Here is a 22,987-nt window from a genome sequence, read left to right on the forward strand (position 1 = left end):
TAGCCACTCATGTGAAACGTTTCTGCCCCCAGAACATCTAGATAATACGTCCAGTTAGGGTAGCAGATAAGAACTCTTAAGGTATGTGCAAGAGTTACATTGACCAATATTATCAGATAAACGCGTGTCAGTATTACCCACATCCCCCCTAACTAGCAGTTTCCCTGAGCCTTTAAGGTATCCTCAATAATACTGGCAAAAACTTTTGCACCACCTTTGTTTAAGTGTATCCCGTCTCTACAAAACAAATTCCTTCTACCTACAAGTGTGGGCCATGCTGATAGAAATTTACCCCCTAAAGCCTTGCAGATTCCTTCAAGTCTTGAGTTAATCCACAAGGCTCTTAACATATAATCCCTCCTATCGTGTCTGGGCAGAATTGCAGACACATAGACATTATGGCCTAGCTCGCGACATTTTCTCAGCATGGTCCTGTATTTTTCCAACAAATCGTCAGATCGTGTACGTTTAATATTATTTGTTCCCACATGAATAATGATATTTTCTTTACCCCCTTTAAAATCTGACAGTCTGTTGGTGACATCATCAATAGTTGCTCCCGGCAGACATACCCTGGTTCTGCTCCACCTATCTTTATTACAAAAAATATTCCCCGTTTCCCTGACAATGGAGTCTCCTAATAAAACAATGTCCTTTTTAACCAGGGTAGTTTGCGCTTGGTTTTTCTGTTTTGAGGCTCGAATCGGGTGTGCATCACATGGTAGATTGCTGGAGTTTTGAGTCCCTGACGAGCTCCCAGAAGCATTATTTTCGAGGGCAAGCACTCGTTTTTTCAGGGATTCAAATTGTTCCATCAGTGCACCAAATTGTAATTTAAGATCGGTGCACTCCTTACATCGATCACAAAGAAAAGAATCCCCAGGTGAGGTAGGATTAGTCACCAGGTCGACCTTGGAAAACATTCCACAGGTTCCACAACGGATTAAATCATGACTCACCCGTAAATCGCCATCTGCTATTTCCGTGTGAGTCACGATACCCTGTGACGTGTTTAAGGCAGATCTCGTAACTACCATTATAAAATTAAATAAATATCAATGAAAGTAACTTTAAAAAATTATATCTATAATATTATTAAAATCAAACAGTTACAGGAAAACCTATAACAAAATAATCCAACAATATCTAAATAAATCAAATATTTAAAAGCACTATCCAAAAGTAAACCACTTAACTGAGGAGCCCTGTCTGAGCGCGTCCGCTCACCTCGAATGCCAACGTCTAATCATGTTATTAGTGGAAACCCCCCCCCCCAGGTTCGGTGTTGAACTCATTGTTGTTTTCTGTATTTATCAATGATATTGATAAAGGTATATCAGAATTAGTCTAAGGTTGGCAGGGTTGTTAATTACAGCAATGATAGTATGCTACTGCAACAGGTTCTAGAAAAAATGAGCAGGTGGGCTGAGAGGTGGCAATTGAAGTTTAAAATTGGCAAATGGAAAGTACTGCATATGGGTAGCGTAAAGCCCAGAGTAATGTACCAACTGTGTGGTACTACACTCAGGGTAGTAGAGAATGAAAAGGACCTGGGGGTATTTGTGCAGTCAGATATGAAGTTTTCTGAACAGTGCAGACAGGCTGCAAGAGTAGCTCGTGGTGTTTTGCCAATGATATACAGAAATTTTGCTAACAGGAATAAAGAGGTGATTGTCCCCTTGAGTACTGCATACAGATCTGGGGGCCTCATTTTAGGAAGGATGTAGAGCTGCTGTAACGAGTACAGAGAAGGTCAACGAGATTCGTGAGTGGAACAAACGGTTGCTGTTACCAAGAAAGACTTAGTTCTGCAAATTGCAGTTTCTGGAGACTAGGCACCTGTGAGGTGATCTGATTGGGGCATATGAGGCCTTGAATGGTTTGAGCAAGCTGAATGCTGATGGAATTCTTCCTCTTGCTCAGATTAAGAGGATATAAATTCAGATTGAGGAAAGACAATTGTAGAATAGATGTGCAAAAATTTGTCTTTAGCCAGCCGATGGTTGATAGTTTGAAAAAACTTTCATCTGTCATAGTGGAGGTCGAAAAACTTAAGTTCATGGCAGAACTTGATAAGAATTTGGATTGGATGGATGAAATGAAAAGGGTTTTTTTTTTTTTTTGTTGATTTTATATAAGCTTGCTTTCTTGCATCATATGCCTCTGCTAATGCTAATTTAATACTTTAAGGGAAAATAGATGAATTTATATATGGGAAACGAAATGAACTTCCATTTCAAGTGATCTTGGACGATAAATGCCACAAATTTACAGTGGACCACTTTGGCAAATATATTGAACAGACTTCCATCTGTTTTGGAAGTTGATAGCTCAAATAAATTTAAGGCTGAACTAGACAAAAATTTGGTGACCGGATGGGTAATATGGGAAGGTTTTTTTTTTTTTTTTTTTTTTTCTCCTTTGGTTGATGTAATGAGCTTGCTTTCTTGCATCATATGCCTCAGCTAATGCTAAAAATTATTCCAGGTGTGAGTTTGAATGGGAAACATTTTAAAAAAAGATATTAAATCTTTCTATTACTTTAACATATTGAATACAAAGAAATTATGGTTCAGTTAATTGTAATAAATGAGTGAGAAATGTAAAAGGTTTAGCGCATATAATCTGATGTCTAATAATAAAGCTGGTTTTGGGGGGTAGGCTTACATCTTTGGCTAATTATAGCCCCAAGTAAAAGAAGTCTTTATAACAAATAAAGACATTACTGTTATCTGTCCTCAAGATATTTTCCTGGATATGAAATTCAGGCACCAATGTGGTTCTAATCTTTTAAGGCTTAGGGCAAATTATATACAAGAGGAGCATACGTCTGTTTTTAAATTGAGTAACGTGCTCTTGTTGTTTTATCTTTTTTACCGTTGTTTTTTGATACAGATACCGGTCTCCTAATAATAAGTAAACATATTTACACTCATTGAGAGTGTTTATATTACAGCGAAAGTGGGAAGTGTATTTTTGTTTGTGTGTATACTGTTTTGTAATTTAAAAATTACTTTTTTTTTTTTTTTCCCAGCAGAAACTGAAATGATAAATGGCCATTGTTATTGAGTATTTCATATGGTTGGAGCAAACATTTGCTGTCCTTTTCTTATTTTTTATGATATAATTCTGTAACTTAACTACATTACTTGAATGTCTCACATATTGTAGGAAGAACATATATCACTAGCTTTGGGGCATTTTCAGATCTGTTATTTATTTTCATGGTTGCAATGTTATAATTATTTTAAAGTTTGAGCCCAGATTCTTTTCATTCCTTTCCTTTGCACTGCATGAGAATCGCAGCATCTCAAAAATGATATGAGAGAAGTACTTCCAAGTTACCGTATCTTCAAACAGTAAAACCAGCTACTACTTTCTGATGAACTGAGGCCTAATTCAGAGCAGACTTTGAGAAATAATGCTAATACTTGATATATACAGTTGGACAATCTGTTTTCAAAGTTTCCTTATGTGTCACTGTACTAACACAAGGGCCCCGTTTTCTGAAACAGTGGAATCTGTAGGAAACTGTTTTTGCACCGTTTTCAAACCTGTAGATGTTGACAGTAACAGACTAAAAAATTACTGATACAAGTAATTAACACTTCAGAATATCACCCTACTGCTGAGTCAGTTTTGACTCTACTTCATTATGAACACGAAACATGTGAACTACATATATGAACAGGCACTGAACAAAAGAGTCCATGCACCTGTTGAAATAATTTCGTTTCTTCAAGTACTTAAGAACCTTTAAAGTACAGGAAAAAAAGTTCCTTCCTAGAGGAAACAGAAAATATACAAAATGGCTAAAAGTTCCAAATGCAAAGAGAAATAACAGCTCGTTGAAAGGTTCACAACTGTTCCAGGTCACTCAAAAACCTTGAGAAATGCAATATATTGCCAATCTAGAATGGAGAATTTTCATGAAATATCATCATTTATTGGTTCAGTTCTGCACCAGTAATATTTAGCTAATCACTGGAAACCATTTAACAAATGGTTTCCAGTGATTTTCCCCACGCCATAAAATCTTTATTTTCTTTTAAGCTTAATATTTAGTAGCACACCTTGCAAGAAAGGTTAATTATGAGAACATCGCTGGACTCCAGAGGAGTTCCCTTGAATTGGAGATGTGCCCACTGTATTGCCAGTACGTAGAGGTAGTTATGAGTGAATTGGGTAACTACCGACAGTCAGTCAGACTTAAGTGGTAGGTAAAATCATGAAGGCAATAATTAAGGTTTCAGTAATTAATTATTCCTATCTAAATGATCATGTTGATAGGAAGTGGAATTCCAAGTAAAACACAGCATGGTTTTGTAAAGGGGGAAATCATGTTCAACTTAATTGATTAGCTATTTTGACAGAGGTGCTCATGAGCTAGATGTAGGAAATAATTTCAACATTGTTTATTTCAATTTCAGCAAAGCATTAGACTCAATCCACATGAGAGGTTAGTGCACAAGCTGGAATACATTGGGATCATGGGGAAAATCCTTATATCACAGTGTTGCCACAGAGTAGGAGGCAGAGGGCTGTGATTAATGGTTACTCTTCAGATTGGGACAATTTAAGAATGCATGCTACATTGTGGAATGCAGCTGCTTCTGGGTTCCAGGTGTAGGCACTCATTTCTATTAAGGTTTCACATATTTCTATTACTGGAATACAAATTCTGCTTGATATCTGTTAGGAACCATATGTACAAAAAAAACTGGGAAGGACCACAACACAATTCAAAAAAATTATTTTTCAGGGAAAATGTACCTCCTAACCCACACTAATAAGAGATCACATATTCTTATTGCCATTAAAGGATGTATGGGAGACATAAGGATTATTTTCCAATTTTCTTTAGATGCAGCCTTCACACTCAAACAAGGTATTCCAAGTGGGGTCTTAAAACTTGTGCTACAGTTTATAAAATTTGTTAAAACTGTCAAGAGTGGTTTTCATAATGCTAATTTTTTATTTTCCAATTAAAGTGCAAAAATTGCACAGAATTATTATTATTAATGATATTTATCGCTTTGTGTGCAAAACAATAATCATTATAATAACCTTAAACAGCATAAGGTAAGCACACAAAATAATACTCATTCTGCACACTGAGTTAAAAATTATAGGGAACTGGGACTAGGTATTTTTGATTTTCTTTAAATGGCATTGATGAAGGAATACAGGGCGTGATGTCAGAATTTAGAGGTGATGTCAAGATCAGTAGTCTTGGCATTCCTTGCATGCTGCAGTGAGGTGTGCCCACAAATGTGGATTCGAAATATTTCTGTATCCTGTTTTATTCCCCCGACTTTGCACCTTGGATGTCTTCCTCCTTCCTGCCCTGAAGTCCTTTCTTCATAAAAACACTTTGCTGCTGATGATGAGGTGATTTCTGCTGCCAAAGTTTGAAGGATAGTCAGAGAACTTCTACAGAATTGGCATCCGGAAGTGTATTAAGAGGCAGCAAAAATATGTCATTTTGTCTGGTGACTGTGTTGAAAAAGAGTAATACACGATGTTTGTTTCAACCCTCTATCAGTGCTAAGCGGCGCTTCTTCAGAATGACTTAAATAGACTTCTGGGATGGCTAGAAAAGTGGCAGCTCAGTTTTAATGAAGCGAGATGAAAGTCTTGGGGAATAACAATCCCCAAAATAACTTACTTGGTTGGGTTAAATTAGAAACAGTAAGAAAGAAAGGGATTTGTGAGTTACAATACTGATGAACATGAAGTTTTCCAAGCAGTGTAGACAGGCAGCAAGGAAGGCCCATGGTGTTCTGTCAATGATTTGTTGTACATTTGCTTGTAGAGTTGGGGATATTATAATCCCTCTGTAGAAGGCAGTTGTAAGACAATACTTGGAGTGTGGAGGCTGCACTTAAAGAAAAACAAGAATTGATTAAGCTTCTTTAAAGGGTCCAAAGACAGGCAGTGTGTCTAGTGATATTGGCAAAGGGACATCCATATGAGGAAAGACTTGGAATATGCTCACTGCAGAGTTGGGTAACTATGCACATTATAGGAGACCTGTTGCTGTGCTCAAGTCTGAGGAGAAAAGGTAAAATGGAGGATGAAATTTTCACTCTAATAAATGTTGAATTTGTGACCCAGAAGTAGGGGTTGTATATTCAAATACAAGGAGAGAGGTTTAGACTGGACTGCAGGAAGTTTTCTTTTTGTCAGTGAGTTATTGATTAATGGTATATGTTGCCAACATGGGTGGCTGAGACTGACAGCTTGAGAAGATTCAAAGGTTAATTGGAAAGGAAGGGGAGGAAGTCAAGTGTGTGTGTGTGTGTGTGTGTGTGTGTGTGTGTGTGTGTGTGTGTGTGTGTGTGTGTGTGTGTGTGTGTGTGTGTGTGTGTGTGTGTGTGTGTGTGTGTGTGTGCACAAAGCTTACAAAAATGAAATAATATTTATAGGTTGTAATTAGTAATATACAGTAGACTCCCAGTTAACCGGCACCCATGGGGATTGGTAGATGCCAGATAATGCTTGAGAGTTAGTATTAAAAAATACTTGACTATTATACTAAGCCCAATACTTAGAAAATTAAGACAAACATAGACAAATTTCACTAAAGAAACTGAGTTTTATTATAAAAACTGCTTTTTGAATACAGTAACTTACAAAAAAACACACACTCAAAACTGTTGCAGTAGGTAGAGAGTTTACTAGGTAGGCATCACATGAGGATAGTCAGGATCTGCTGATGTAGCTGGGACAGGATCAGGAGGGTTTGTAAATGGTTTTGGATCTGCATCAATAGATGACGTGTTGCCAAACTTGCTTTAAGCAGTCTTCAAAAATGAATGAATATCACCTTGCTTTGAGGTCTTACGTCTCTCAGACAAAGTCAAGTTATGCATGATGTGGAGCTGCATAAGATGCTGAGAAGTGAAGAAGGGTTGCTGTTCTGCAAAAGCTATCAAAGTTTCAAATGATGCAGTAGCTCTCTGCCAGGATACTTTTCCCACCTGACACACATCGTCATCGCTTTCTTCCTCCGCTGCATCTGGAACTCATGACATTTTCATTTCATGGAACTTTCATTTTTCCATGATTCACAACAGCTATAATGTCTTCCGTATTCAGTGTATGAGTTACTGGTATGTCTTCGTCCACAACAAGCCAGTCACCGACTTCATCTTGAAGCAAATTCAATTCATCAGCTAACTCACAGATTTCATGATAAACAGTGCTATTGACAGCTGCACTGTTGCCTGGAAACTCCTCAAATTTGGCGGAGGAGGACTTCTCAAATATCACAGGTGGCCGGAGTCCCAAGCACATATATTTTTTCTGAAAATCCAGAATTGTCCCGTCAAAATTAGTCATTTTCCGCATGAAGTTGCACCTATAAAACATTTTTATGTTTTGCATCACCCTCTGATCCATTGGTTGGATCAGACTTGTGACATTAGCTGGAAGATAACACACGAAAATGTTGCCATTAACTAGCTCTTCGGCAGAAGGATGTGCACGACAGTTATCCAAGAGCAACAAAACTTTACTATTCTCTGGTAATCCTTTCTTTTGTAAATTTTCTTTAACACTAGGGACAAACGAATAATGAAACCACTTGGTAAAGATTCCTGCCTCCATCCAACTGTTACTCTGTGCATGTTAATGTACAGGAAGGTTACTTATTCCTTTAAAGAACCTTGGTTTAGCAGATTTGCCGACCACACACAGCTTTACCTTATGATTTCCTGATGTATTTGCACGAACGAGCACAGTTACACGCTCTTTATTTTGCTTAAACCCATGAGCTACCTTCTCATTACCACCAGACAAAATAGAATTCCACATTAGTCCTGTCTCATCTGCATTATAAATCTGTTCTGGGGTGAAGTCATTTTTTCCCACTATTTCACCAAACACCTCACGAAATGAAGCTGCAGCCTGAAAATCAGCCGATTTCTGCTCTCCTGACAAATCCAGCTTACGGATGCCATGACGAACCTTGAATTGAGTAAGCCAGCCACTTGAAAATGAACATTTACCTTCAATTTTCATTTTCTCATGAAATTCTTTCACTTTTTCTTGGTCCAAACCAAACACATGGTCCAAAAATGCAACCACCCTCGGATATTTTCAGCGAAAACCACTCATACAGGACCTGGTCAAGCACTTCCATTCTCGGTGTATGAAGAGCATGATGCTTCTCTACACTTTTGTCACTCTTCGACTTGGCATAAAACTCCTTTATTTTCTGAGACTGAGCCTTAATGTCATAGATGGTTGACGAGCCAACATTAAATTCTTCCATGAGCACTGCACGACTTTCACCTTTCTCAACCTCTTGCATAGTTCCATCTTCTGCTTGAGAGTAAGCACTACACGTTTACACTTACTTGCTACCTGTTTTGGCATAGTATTAGTAATGGCCGCAAGGTGCAAGAAAGACTATGGCTTATGCTGCACCAGCCAAAAAAAAAAAAAAATCCGAACAAAACAATGATAAAAACAAAAAATAATAATAAATAAATAATAATAATTAATTTAAAAAAAGGAAATTAAACCTATCATCCTATGCGCTTCCCTTACCCGAAAGTACTATCCAGATGACCTTTGAATTTCCCCAAACTGTCGGCCTCTACCACCCATGAAGGCAACTTATTCCAGTAATTTATAACTCACTGGCTAAAATAAAACTTCCTGCAGTCCAATCTAAACATTCCCCCCCCCCCCCCCCGTAACTTGAATTTATGTCCCCTAGTTCTAGCATCATTTATAATCTTGAAAATTTTGTCCTCATTCATTTTACTGATACCTCTCAGAGCCTTAAACACCTCAATCAAATCTCCTCTAAGGTGTCTAGTTTCCAAACTCTGCAACCCACATATTCGAAGTCTTTCTTCATAAGGACGCCCTTTTGCCGATCTCACCAGGCGAGTTACCCATCTTTGCACCCTTTCAAGAAGCTCAATGTCTTTCTTTAGGTGCGGTCTCCATGCTTGAACAAGGAGCATACTAGGTGTTGAAAGAGAAAACAGAATTTGAATAACAATAAATCAGCCAATATATTTACACAGTGAATTGTCGGGAGTGAGAGACAAACGTGATGAGGGACTCATGTGCACATACTCAGAGCGGCGTGCCAGGTTTGAATCATTTTATCTAGAAGTTAATATGTATCATTTTAATTTTCAACTGCCTACTATTTCCAAGATTTTTTGTTGGTTGCTTGAATTTCGGTTAACGGAGAGTCTACTGTATATTATTGATACTATCAAAGAAAAGCGTTTAACATGGTATGGACATGTAAAACGGATGCAAGAAACCAGATATCCAAAGGCTATCCTGGAAGGAGAAGAGGAAGATATGGATGGATGGATGGATTAGGAGAGTACATGACAGCCAGAGGTTTAACAGACCAAGACACCTTGAACTGCACCTTATGGCAGAAAAAAATTCCTACCAAAAAATAAGTTGTAGGCTGAGGAAACCCATTGTAAATGGAAACACTCCTCTTGAAGAAGAAGAATTAGTCAATAATTAATAATATCCGAGATAAATAGTAAATACAACAGGACAACTAAAAAATAATAATAATTAACAGATACTAATACAAAAAACAGGAATTGAACTAGTCCAAAAATTTAAAGTGAATCAAGCCATTCTAATGCCTCATTGGTACAATTATGCAGCACAGTGATTTCTCCAGGCAAGTCCTGCCGGGAGTGCAGCCAGATAATGTGTGAAGTGTCTTCTACAGTTCCACAAGCACAGAGGGGAGAATCCCTGAAGCCCCATCTATGTTCTGATTTGGCACACGTAACACAGTCACTTCTAAAGCAGGTTATAAATCTCTGGGAAGGTCAAATCCTGCTATGGGATTGTACACTCTGTCAATAAGATGGAAGTTGGGGATCTGATTAAAATTAAGAACCCATTCTTGCTGCCAAGTAACATGGGTTGGGGTATCCCGTTCAAATAGTTAAGGATCATTCCAGATCGGGTGCCTGCTGTTCAGTTGTTGTGGGGGTGCATTCCAGATGTCATCATGCAGAGGCAGCTCTGTCCTGGTTTGGATTTGCCACAGCTGTTTAACTGTCTTTTCCTGTCTTCGGAGATGGGGAGGGTCAATGTTCGAAAGACCACTTGGTTTTGGTAGGCATCATTGTGCCAGTGATGTTTCTCATAGTTTGATTTAGTTGCGTTTCAGTGAGGTTTGTGTGGGCAGAATTTCAACAGAATAGCAAAGTACAAGGCCAGAAGTTCTTAAAGTACGGGTATTAGCTCCCTATCTTGATCCGGAAAGCATGCTCGGTAAATTATTCCTTGTCTGGAGTTTGTCCCTCACTTTTAGCAAGTGGTGTTCTTATGTCAGAGTATGATCCAGAGTAATTCCAAGATAGGTTGAATACTTGTCATGTCTTAAGCGATGGTTATCTAAATCGATGTTAAATTATTTTTAGCTTGCTGCATGTTGTTGTTGTACTTGGAGGTTTTACGGCACAATAGCAGCTAAAGGCCATTATGCATCAAACAATGGTAGTTGCTGCATGGTATAGATGAAAACAGGATATGACAGTTTTGGAGATGCTTGGTATCAAATGCCACCTGTTACAGAAATATCTTTCAGGTCTGAGTTAAGATGTTGTTCGATAGTTTGAAAGCTCTGACCTATATGCCAGACATATGTCATCTGCATATATCAATTTCCTTGATGTTGTTCTTGGCAGGTCATTTGTGAAGATATTAAAGAGGGTTGGGGCTAACACAGACTCTTGGTAGGCAGGCCATTTTTTTTTTTTTTTTTTTTGAGATTTCCATCTACTGCATTTGTCTTCCAGGTTATCTGGACTTGTCGGTTTCTGAGGAGGAGCTCGATGGGCCACTGTCCAGCGAGGTAGTGTTTTGTATAGAAGTCCCATATACCAGAGTGTCATAAGCAGCAGTAAGATCTAAAAAGACTGCTCCAGTCTTCTCTTTAAATTGGAAGAAGTCATTCTCAATATAAGTTGTTAAGTCTAGGACTTGGTCACAAGTACTCCTGTTAGTTCTGAATCCAGCCTGTTCAACCCGGAGAGTGTTTTCAACGCGAGATGTAATTCGTTGTAAGATGACTCTTTCTTTAGTTTATAACAGCAACTTAATAGAGAAATGAGGCGATAGCTGGAAGGTAATGAGGTATCCTTTCCCAGTTTGGGGGACGACTGAACGACTATTACTTTGGCTTTTAGCCATGTCTTGGGTATTCTCTTCTCAGTGACAATGCAGGATAGAAAATGAACCAACTATTGTTCCTTTTGGTCCAAAATTCTTGAGAAGCTCTGGGGAAACATTATCTATTCCATTGGCTTTATTGCATTTCATCTTTGATAATGCTGACATGGTTTCTTGAATTGTAAATGGGGTAAATTTCTCTTTACCAACTCTTTTGGATCCCTTATACTTTCTCTATAGGGCTTTGATTTCCTTCTCGAAATCCTTGTCATGTTTAGCACAAGCAGTAGTCAACAGATGAGAAGCAATTTTGTTGGAGTCACTAGCTAGTTATTTTGCAGTGATCTCTAAGTTCTAGCTCTCTAATTAAGGACCATGCTTTTCTGCTAGATCACATATCAAGTCCTGTTACAAGTTCCTCCCAACACCTCCTGTGATTATTTTCTAATTCCTTCAGAAGCTCATCTCCATCTTCAGGATTTTTTTTTTTTTTTTATGAAAACCCCAAACTCGAAAGGTATCAAAACCTATAGTACTTAGTACCGTGCATGGGTTGAAGGAGAAGTATGGAGGGAGGGGGGTGCCGGAAACTTTGCTCTAGAGACTAAACATGGGTTTCACCACTTCAAGCCTCCAATAAGCAAAGTGGTGGTATTTCACTGGTTGATGAAAGTCATACTTCTTCAACAGTTCAGTGCTATGCTTATTTAGGCATGGTATTTATTTCTTGTGATAGCCACAGGGAATGGACTGGACCACTGCCTTGAATATATCACTTAAATCTATGGTAAGCACATTATGTTGAGGTATTATGGGGAATGGAACTAATAGAAGCATCAGAGAGTGACTCATATCTTGGCCAGTCAGCTTTCCTATAGTTCCAACATGGTTTGGGAGCAAGTATTCACAACAGGAATATCAGTTTTTATATCAATAATAATGGGGCAGTGTTGGCTGTGCAGTATTTTCTGCAAGACTATAATTTGTACTGGGTTTGGCTGGCCATTTTTTTGTAGTGAACCAAGAAAAATCAGGAGAAGAGCCGCATTGCCAGTGCGCGGAGAAGGTTGAAGGTTGTTCAACCTTCAAGGAGGTGCAAGTCCTTTGCTGAAGCCCAGTTCCGCTAGGAGGTCTTATGCTGGTCTGTAAAGTTATAACCCCATGTAATATGGTGACTATTAGTAATGGCCACATGGTGCAAGGAAGCCTATGGCTTATGCTTCACCAGCCAAAAAAATAATAATAAAATAAAATAACAAAAAAATACATAAAATAAGAATAAAAACAAATTATTAATAATAAGAAGAGAAAAGGAAATGGACAACCTATGCATTTCCCTCCTCCCTTGGGTAATTATCCAGCTGACTTTTGAATTTCCCCAGACTGTCAGCCTCTACCACCCATGTAGGTAACCTATTCCAGTAATCTATAACTCGCTGGCTAAAATAAAACTTCTTGCAATCCAGTCTTAACAACTCCTCCCGCAACTTGAAATTATGGCCCCTACTTCTAGAATCACTTATAACCGTGAAAATTTCATCCTTATTCATTTTGCTTATGCCTCTCAGAGCCTTAAACACCTCAGTCAAGTTTCCTCTAAGGTGCCTAGTTTCCAAGCTCTGCAACTCACATATCGAAGTCTTTCCTCATATGGACGCCCTTTTGCTGATCTCACCAGGCGAGTTACCCTGTCTTTGGACACTTTCAAGAAGAAGAACAATATCTTTCTTTAGGTGCAATCTCCATATTTGAACACAGTATTCCAAGTGTGGTCTAACAATAGCCTTATATAATGGGATTATGATGTCCTTATCTCTACTAGTGATTGTATCATAATACCCAAGTCCCTTTCCTCCACTACTGGCTTTAGTTCAACTCCGCCGAGTGTATAAGTTATTTTGGGGTTACTGTTCCCCAAGTTCAATATCTTGCACTTTGCTGGATTAAAGCATAGCTGCCATTTTTCTGACCATCTCTGAAGTCTATCTAGGTCATTCTGAAGAAACTGCTTGGCAGCAATCATTAACTACTCTACCAATCTTTCCAGCGTAGATGGCAGGGTGGGGTAGAGTTGGTAGGACTTCAGGTGGCCAAGGTATTCCTTGTGCCTTATACACATTTGCAATTTCCTAATGGCTGACTTTAATGAGGTCAGAGTTCTGAAGTGACTTTTAGAGATTCACTTCCAATGATATCAGATCTGGCATAAATTTCCCTTCCGTATTTAGGATGTAGATGGAAATTAATCAGCTTAAATCCAATAATTGCAAGTCTAGTACGTGCTGCAGTGTCTACATAGGTCTCTTGGAGGCAAATAATATCTGCTTGTTTTCTGAAGGCTAGGACTTCCAGTAAGGATCTTTTTGCAGCAGATAGATCCTCAGTGTTAAGTTGAAGAATACATCAATCTCCTAGATGCACAGAACAACTATGTTCTGTGCATCTAGGAGATTGAGAGAACATGAATGAAATTTTTCTTTTTCTAAAATTTATAAATAAGTATCACCTTATATGAATCCCTATCACCTGTAAGAAAAACAAAGAAAATATCAGACAGTAATTGTAGCCTAAGTTGCTGATGCACCGACAAATCTGATAACATCTTTGTTCTAGTCAGGATCACTTGGATTTGACTTGCTAATAGCAGCTTCAGTTTCACCAAAGAAGATTACTCACAGAACCGTGTGTGTGTGTGTGTGTGTGTGCATGCGTCATTACTTAAAGAAAAGTCTGATCAACATCACGTTTTTTTTCTGCATGTGTTTTAAGGTCTTTTATGCCCTGTTCTGATTATGTAGCTCTCAACACAGTTCCTTCCTTATATAAATAAAAGTTTATTTCAGATGTTCGGGCATTACTTGAGAAGGAAAAATTAGATAAGTGTATTTTAGGTCCAGTTGCATGGCTCCTCCTCACCACACAGAAAGAATGCTATAAATTTAGAACAGCTTTGCTCTTTGTACCAGATTTCATATTGATGAGCTAAGCCATTCCAAAAAGGGTTGATGGGGGGGGGGGGTGACTACTGCACAAATCTCACTTCATGGCTTCACATCACATTGAAGTTTTGTTAAGTACTTTTTGAGTACCTTATAGAAATTTGTATCCTGAGGTGTGTTATCTGATATGTAATGCAATGTTACTTAAGATTCCATTTTTAAAATATACCTTAAAATGTAATGGATCTTGAATCTTACTCTGAAAGGCAAGAAGCAGACGGGCCATATTCCATAGATTGGCCGTATCATAATCTACTTTTTTAAACAACCCAGGTTTTAGTGTATTGTTTTTTCACAAAGTGATCAGTGCTTATACTATTACCAACAGAGCTTTGAAAAGTAGTTAGGAGTGGGGAATATTATAATTAAGAAATCTTTAATATTTCTAATATGCAAGCCAAGTCTGAATGGTCACTTTTGACTTTCATCTTTTATCAGGTTACTGTCTTCTAATTTAAATACAAATAAAATTATGCATTCATGATTCAGGTTTTCATGGGAGCATTATGACTTTTTCACTTTGATAGGAGTTATAACAGAAAAGAGATATTTAATATTTCCAGAAAAGAAAGAAAAGCTTAAAATTTCTCCTCATTCTATATTCTTATCATATTATCTCTGTGAACAATATACCTGCTGTGCATTGAATGATTTAAATATATAATTAATTATGTTTCTTTGCCATTTTTCAGGAAATTATTATCAAGTGATCGCAACCCTCCAATTGATGATCTGATAAATTCTGGTATACTACCAATATTGGTTCACTGCCTACAAAGACATGATAAGTATGCATGAGTTGCTGTTTTCATTTTATATATCATTTTATTGAAATTATTTGTGTTAACTTATAAACAACTTATAAGTTATAAACTGATAACTACTTTAAGATTGAATTTATGTTCGTTATCTTTAACTATTCAGGAAATTAAAGTTGAATCATTGTTTCTTCAAGAAATGAAAAGCAACATTTGCCATATGCTCAGACTTCACTGTTCTGACTTCTTTACTAACGTAATTTCTTCTTTGCTAACCAACTTCTTGGACCTTTTCTGCAAACAAATCTCACTTTTAAACTCAGCTGCATTGTAACAAAACTGCCAGGTTGAAAAAATCTTTTTGTGCAAAATTTTCACACAGAATTTTGTATGAAAAGAAGTTTTCTACTGGAGTGCATTAACCAATAATAATAAAACAAAACTCCCATATCTTAAATGTTCATTTAAAACTTTTATCAGTGTATAGACTGTGTAGATCTTATATTGTTATTTTTAGCATTATACTGCTTTGCAGTGTGCCTTTTTTGCATTGTGGAATTGCATGATAGTAAGGAATATCCTGGAAATGAAATCATTATGACTGCAGTGCATCTGATTGAACTGAATTATAAGGTTTGATTTATAAATTATTATAATTGAGAGACACGTGAAAGTTTCGCTTAGTTGTTTTATGAAGCCAGTTGAAGTGGATGGCTTAAAGTAATGCCAAATTTAATTATATGTACCTTCAGTAATTAATTCTAGGGCAAAAGTCTCGAAGTGTGAAAACTAAAAAAAAGTCATGTCAGGCATAGCTCTTTTCTGTATGTATCTGTGAGCTCCTTTTGGTAATTATTCTGTGACTTCATAGTTAATTGGTGAAGGATGTGTTCAAGCAAATTAATCTCTCTTGAATTTGTTAAGTTGACTGTGTTATTTTGTGACTTTTGTCTGAAATTTACATTATGTACATAATTTTGTGTGAATTATTTTCATTCTATGAATTGGCATTGATATTAACCCACATGACCGATTGGTTGGTTTATTTCCTACACAAAATAAAAAGTTTTAAAAAAAAATTAAGTTAAAAATTCAAATATTTGTTAAAGTGACATAACTCAAATTTTAGTATTTCTTTATTGGCTTTTTGATGTTGAATTTTTGAAATTGCAACTTTCATGATTTCAATGTCCTCATTTTTTAAATTCTCTTTTAATTTATATCAATTCAGAATTTCTGCAACTTTTTTGGTTAATAAAATATACAAAATCAAAGTGAAACTTATTACAAAAGTGAAATTTTTTGCATACTGGGGCATGCATTTGGCCAAATTTCTTGGTAAATAAAACTTGGTATCTTAGTCTTTTGTTCTTAAGTGAATTTCTTTATGATTTTCCTTTCATACATTATGCCATATTTCTTTTTTTCCATGGCTGCCAACTCTGGATTTATAAAAGAGAATCCATATTTTTGAAAAAATCAGTTTTTCTCAGTTGTTTTCATTTTGCAAAAGATATTATGGCTGCATTAAAATTTGATTTTAAAAAATTCGGTGAATTTTATTCTTCGTTTTCTTAACAAATATATCTGTGATAGACACCTGGGAACAGTCTGCCATAAAAAAAAAAAAGCTAACTTTATTTTGCAGCTTTTTGTTTTCAGTGCAATACATGCAATACATACAATACAGCCCAGGGCTGATCTATGCTCTCTCAATTTAGAAAGCAGTATAAATTCATAAACAAACTTAAAGTTTATTAAGTTTGTTTAAGAATTATATTATTAAAGATTTATTTTCAAAGAAAAAATTACACATTTTCAACTTGTAACTTGCATAGCTGATGAGGTCTAGAAATATGAACCAAAATACCACCCTCCCCTGCCAATAAGTTAGTAAAGATCTCTGTCCTTGTTTCTGACAGTTACAAAAGACCAATGAGAGACCAGTTCAGAGAAATAAGTGTTTGACACGAAAACCAGTTTGTGAAATAAAATTTTACCATAGTGTTTTATACATAGAGTACAAAAGGGAAAAAATATTAGGTAAAGTTTACTGTTGAAACATCAGGATAATCTGTATGCTGATACGATCCACTGAAGTTTGTTTTTTTTTATAAAACCCCCAAACAAAAGGGGTATTAGCACCTATAGTACTTAGTATCGTGCTTGGGTTGGAGGTTGAGAAGACGAGAGAAGATATTTGTTGACATTGGACTTGAACTTCTGTAGACTAATTTTCAGGAAGGACATATGAAGGAAGGTTGATCCAGAAAATGGCAACTGAATGAATAGACGAGGAAGACGAAAAGTTGGTTCTGTGAGTTTGAAGTTGGAAAGTAAATGGATGTTGGCTGGTGGTGGCATGTGTTCGGACTGATTTGAAAGAGAGAGCAGGAATTATAGAAGCCAATTCAGAAGAACAGTGCCCATGGAAGTAGTAGTAGTAGTGGCATGTGATACAAGAAAGCAAGTGTATGAGCTTATGCAGCATCAGCCAAAAAAAAAAAAAAAAGAAAGAAAACACACCATTCCCTCCAAATGCCTGTCCAGTTCCTCCTTAAATTTATTCAACCTATCAATTTCCACAACGACAGATGGAAGTTTGTTCCAGCAATTAACCACCCGCTGGCTAAAGGCAAATTTCCGCACATCTATTCTACATCTGTCTTTTCTTAATTTGAATTTATGCCCCCTTAGGTTAGTAATCTGAACAAGTGGAAGGATCCCATCAGAATTCAGCGTGCTCAACCCATTCAAGGCTTTATACACCTCATTCAGATCACCACACAGGTGCCTAGTCTCCAGCCACTGCAATTTGCATAACTTAAACCTCTCTTGGTAAGAGGATCCCTTCACTCCCCTCACCAATCTTGTTGCCCTTCTCTGTACACGCTCACGCAAATCTACATCCTTCCTAAAATGAGGCCACCAGACCTGTATGCAGTACTCAAGGCGTGGCCTGACCATTGCCTTATACAGAGGGACAATCACCTCCTTTTCCCTGCTAGCAAAATTCCTATATATCATTCACAAAACCCCATGACCTGCCCTGGCAGCCTGTCTGCATTGCTCAGAAAACTTCATACCTGACTGCACAATTACTCCCAGGTCTTTTTCATTTTCTACCACCTTAAGTGTTGGTACCACACAGTTGGTACATTTCTCTGGGGTTACATCTACCCATATGCAGTACTTTGCATTTGTCAAGGTTAAACTTCAGTTGCCACTTCTTAGCCCATCTGCCCAAATTTTCTAGATCCTGTTGCAGTAGCACACTGTCATTAACAACCCTTTGTATCATCTACAAACTTCGACACTAAGCCTGATATATATACCTTCAACAATATCATTGATAAATATACAAAACAACAGTGGACCCAACACTGAACCCCTGTCGGACTCCACTAATAACATTAGTCCACGAAGAGTAGCACCCATTGATTACCACCCTCTGTCTTCTCCCACTCAACCATCCTTTTATCCATTGTAGCAACTTACCCTTAATACCATTCTGCTTCAATTTGTACAGTGTCAAAAGCTTTCCTGAAATCCAAATATATATCAAAATTATTTTTTGCATCCAGTTCCATTGTGACCACATTGTACTATCCAATCAAATTGGTCAGACAAGACTTCCTCTTAACAAACTCATGCTGTGTCTGAGCTATTACTGCTGTCTTGTCTAGGTGATCCTATATTACCTCTTTAACCAGTGACTCCATTATTTTACCCGGAACAGAAGTTAAACTAACTGGTCTGTAATTACTCGTGTACCTTTCGATCCCCCCCCCTTGTGAATTGGGGATACATTTGCACATCTCCAGTCCGTGTGGACATCCCCTGAGTCCAAGGATGCTCTCATAATTATGGCTAAGGGTTTGCTTAGTTGCTTTGCCGCCTCCTTTAATATAACTGGATAGATCCCATCCACCCCAGGTGCCTTTTTTATGTTTAACCTCAACAATTTCTACTCCACTTTGTTCTCAGTTATTACAAAATCATTAAGCACTCTGTTACGATTTGATAACCTCGTGGCATTTTCAAACCTTAATAACTCCTCATTTGTGAATGTAGATGCAAAATACTCATTCAGTTTGTTTGCTATCTGAGCAGGATCATCGATATCAAGTGGACCAATCAGATTCATCCCCTTCCTTTTAGAGTTTATATAAGTAAAGAAATCCTTGCTGTTTTTCTTAGCATCCTTTGCCAAAGATTTCTCTTAATCTGCCATAGGCTTCTGAGTCGCTTGATAATTTATGTGCATCCCATGTATTTTTCTTCTCTGTCACGAGTCTCATTAGTTTATTTGATAACCATTTAGGCCTAAACTTTGAACAATATTTCTTAATAGGTATGAAACTTTTAGTAGCTTCCACAATTAATTGCTTGAATGCTTCCCACTTAGAATTTACTGTTTGTAACATCGTCAGTTGATCCCACTGTACAGAATTTAAAAGCTGTTTGAGACCACTGTACTCACCTTTACAGAAGCAAAAACCCTTTCCTTTACCTCTGATGGTAATTATATCTTTAAGTAAATCCCCCCGTCAGTACACTGATCACTGCCATCTAGTGGTTCCTTTATCTGAAAATTCTTAATACACGAATGATCACTGCTGATAACCAGATCAAGAGTATTACCCTCTCTGGTTGCCTGTCGAACATGCTGCTGCAGAAAACAATCATCCAATAAAGTATCTGTAGAAAAGGCATGCAGCAGAAACAGTATGTCTATGAGACAGCGAGTGAAGAGACTCTGTTAAAGATGATTCATTAATTAACCTAATCCTCTTCTGAATGGAATCTAGAAGCCTGAGAGAGATTTTAGAGGCACCACCCCAGATGTGGGAACAATATTCCATGATAGGGCAGATTTGCAATTTGTATAGAATAAACAGCTGTTTGGAAGAAAAGTAACGCCGAGAGCGAAAGAGAAAACCAAGTTTTTTAGATGCAGAGGAAGCAATATTTGTAATGTGTTTGTGCCAAGATAGATTAGAAGTCAGGGTAATCCCCAAAAGGGATATATCAGCTTGCCTAGAAATTGGAGTGTCACCAAAGATAAGCATAGGAGCAGAAGAATCCTTTTTGTGAGATATAAGACAAGACTGAGTTTTAGAAGGATTGAAATCAACTAAGTTGTCTTTGTCCCACTGGAGAATTATCTGGAGATCGGCATTTAAGGAATTAGTAGCAGATATTCGAGAAAGCTCTTTACAAATTGCATTAGAAAAGGTGTGATGCCTAAACTGTGGAATAATGCAATCATAGTTTTGCTGCATAAGGAGATAAATCAGAAATTGGAAATTATAAACCAATTAGCTTGTTATTCCACATCTACAAGTTGTTCACAAGGGTCATTACTAACAGATTAGAAAGAATACTTGATAAGAATCAACCAAAAGAGCAAGCTGGCTTTAGAACAGGATTCTCAACTATGGATCACCTTCACGTAATATCACAGCTAATGGAGAAAGCAAATGAATATAAAACACCGCCTGGCATTTGTGGGTTATGAAAAGGCATTTGACTCCATACAGCATAAGGCAATGTTTCAGGCACTGGAAAGACGAGGCATAGATACCCCACATATTATGATTTTGAAGAAAATATATGAGAATGCTACCTCCTTTATTAGACTAGACAAAGACAGTAGGAAATTTAAAATCTCTGAAGCTGTTTACTGCTGCCCTTGAGGAAGCTTTCAGAAGATTAGACTGGTTGCAGAAAGGAGTCAATGTGAACGGAGAGTACCTAAACCATTTACGATTTGCAGATGACATTATGGTCATAAGCCACGATCCCAAAGAATTAGAGATAAATCTTAATCAGTTATGCACAGTTAGTAAGGATTTTGGACTAAAGATGAATATGGCTAAAACAAAAGTAATGATGAACAAGTATGTCACAGAAAGGGAAATAATGATTGAAGGAACAGTAATTGAAAAGGTGGAGTCATATACTTATCTGGGACAAGTTATTAGCTGTAATAATGATAAATGGCTGGAAGTCAAGAGAAGAATAAATTTGGGATGGATAGCAGTCAAGAAATATAGTCACATACTGAAGAGCAATATCCCAGTTTGTCTGAAACGTAAAATAATGAACCAATGTATACTCCCCACCATGACTTATGGAAGTGAAACTTGGGCACTCACCAAAAGAATGGAAGAGAAGCTGAGAACTACACAGCGAAGAATGGAACGAATTATATTGGGAATCAGACTGTTAGATAAGAAGAGAAACACATGGATTGGGCAGCAAACTCAAGTAAAGGACATTCTTATCAAAACTAAAGAACTAAAATGGTCTTGGGCAGGACACATAGCTCGAAGGCATGATGACAGATTGACTAAAATAATAACAGAATGGTACCCAAGAGGAGCTAGAAGAAAACCTGGAAGACAAAGGCGGAGATGGATAGATGAAATTCATGAGTTTGTGGGTAGTAAATGGATGGCTAGTGCTCAAAACAGAAGGAACTAGAAAGTTGCTGGAGAGGGCTTCATCCTACAGTGGATTGAAAATGGCTGATGATTCGAGAAGTTGAAGCTGATTGAGCAGGGCAAGGTTTCTCAAAATGGAAAGTGGAATGCAATGTGCTATCATTTGCAAAACTATGGATAGGATTACCAGTCAATTGAAAAGGGTCATTAATATACCAGAGGAAAAGAGTTGGGTAAAGTACCTGCCCGGCAACCCAAAGGTCGCGGGTTCGATTCCCGCCTCGGGCTTGGATCAAAGTACTGCAAAAACCTTGGAAGGTGCAATATGGCCACAGAAGCCGATGCGCCACCAACTACCAAATCAAAAAAAAAAAAAAAAAAAAAAAAAGGAAAAGAGTGACAGAAAGAACTGAACCTTGGGGGCCACAAGCATTAGTGGAGAAGTTAGAAGACAGAGAGCCATCTACCATCACCCTCAGTGAGTGATCAGAGAGAAAACTGAATGACCAATTACAAAAAACAGTTGGCAAACCGTAAGATGGAATCTTGTTTAGAACACCTGTATGTCAAACATGATTAAAAGCCTTTGCGATGTCTAGAGCAACTGCTTGTGTTTCTTCAAACTTTTCCATTGAATCTGGCATATGTTTGTCCATAAATGGACAAACATATGCCAGAATATCAGCAGTGGATCGACACTGATGGAATCCATACTGGCGATCATCGATCAGATAGAAGGTTTCTAGGTAGTTTAAGAGTTGGCATTAAATTGATTTCTCCATTACTTTAGAAAAGTAGAAGTAATTGCAATGGGATGATAATTAGATGGGAGGGATTTGTCACCCTTTTTAGGAACTGGCTGGATATGAGCAAATTTCCAAGCAGAAAAGGAAAAGCACCTTTGGAATGAGAAAGTGAAAAAAAGGCAGCAAAGAACGGGGGAGTAAGTTCAGGAGCACAGGTTTTGAGAACTAGTGGAGAGATATATCATTGGGACCTGGAGCTTTCTTAGCATCAAGATTCTTCAAAATCCTTCTGATATCCTTTTGGTGGAAGACCACAGGAGGCACTGAATGGAGCGTGTTGGGAATGGTGGGAAGTGTTTTACCAAGATCATTAATACATGAGTTGGAAGAAAAATGGGATGCTAGCAGGTCAGCTTTATCCTTTTCTGAAGTGACTACAGAACCATCGCTATTCGTGATATTCTTCACATCCACCTTAAATGCAGATATAAGGAAATTTCATTAAAAAGTGAAGGGAAAGCCAATTCTTTTCTGTATGTCACATCTTGAGAATAAAAGCTGTTGATATAAAAGTAGGAAGAAAGGGCTGCTAAGAATAAGATTAATCATTGGAAATGTGGTTAGAAAGGGTAAAAGGAAATGGGTTGATTTTTGAGGGAAGTGGAAAAGAATAGAAAATAAACTTATAATCAGGTGCACCAGATTTCTGATAAACTGATGTGACAGTTATTCGAAGAAATGAGCAGAAGGGATGGTTCTTTAAAATAAATAAATTATACCCCATTGATTTTCTCCAGAAAAAAACCCTTGGTATCTCTTGGACTCCACGTGCCTAGTTAAAAGTTAAAATTAAA

General features: G+C 37.4%; 1 protein-coding gene across 2 annotated transcripts in view; it reads left to right on the forward strand.

Moving 5' to 3' along the window:
* Positions 1-22,987, forward strand: part of Kap-alpha3 (karyopherin alpha3) — a 173,166-nt gene that overhangs the window by 57,834 nt on the left and 92,345 nt on the right. For both annotated transcript variants that reach the window (XM_090376955.1, XM_090376962.1), the window contains exon 3: positions 14,873-14,968. In XM_090376955.1, coding sequence (XP_090233081.1) covers positions 14,873-14,968 — 96 coding nt within the window. The remainder of the gene's footprint in view (positions 1-14,872; positions 14,969-22,987) is intronic.

The sequence above is a fragment of the Mastigoproctus giganteus genome, chromosome 1, assembly GCF_048544385.1.
Source record: "Mastigoproctus giganteus isolate SK-2022 chromosome 1, ASM4854438v1, whole genome shotgun sequence".
NCBI classification, from domain to species: Eukaryota; Metazoa; Arthropoda; class Arachnida; order Uropygi; family Thelyphonidae; genus Mastigoproctus; species Mastigoproctus giganteus.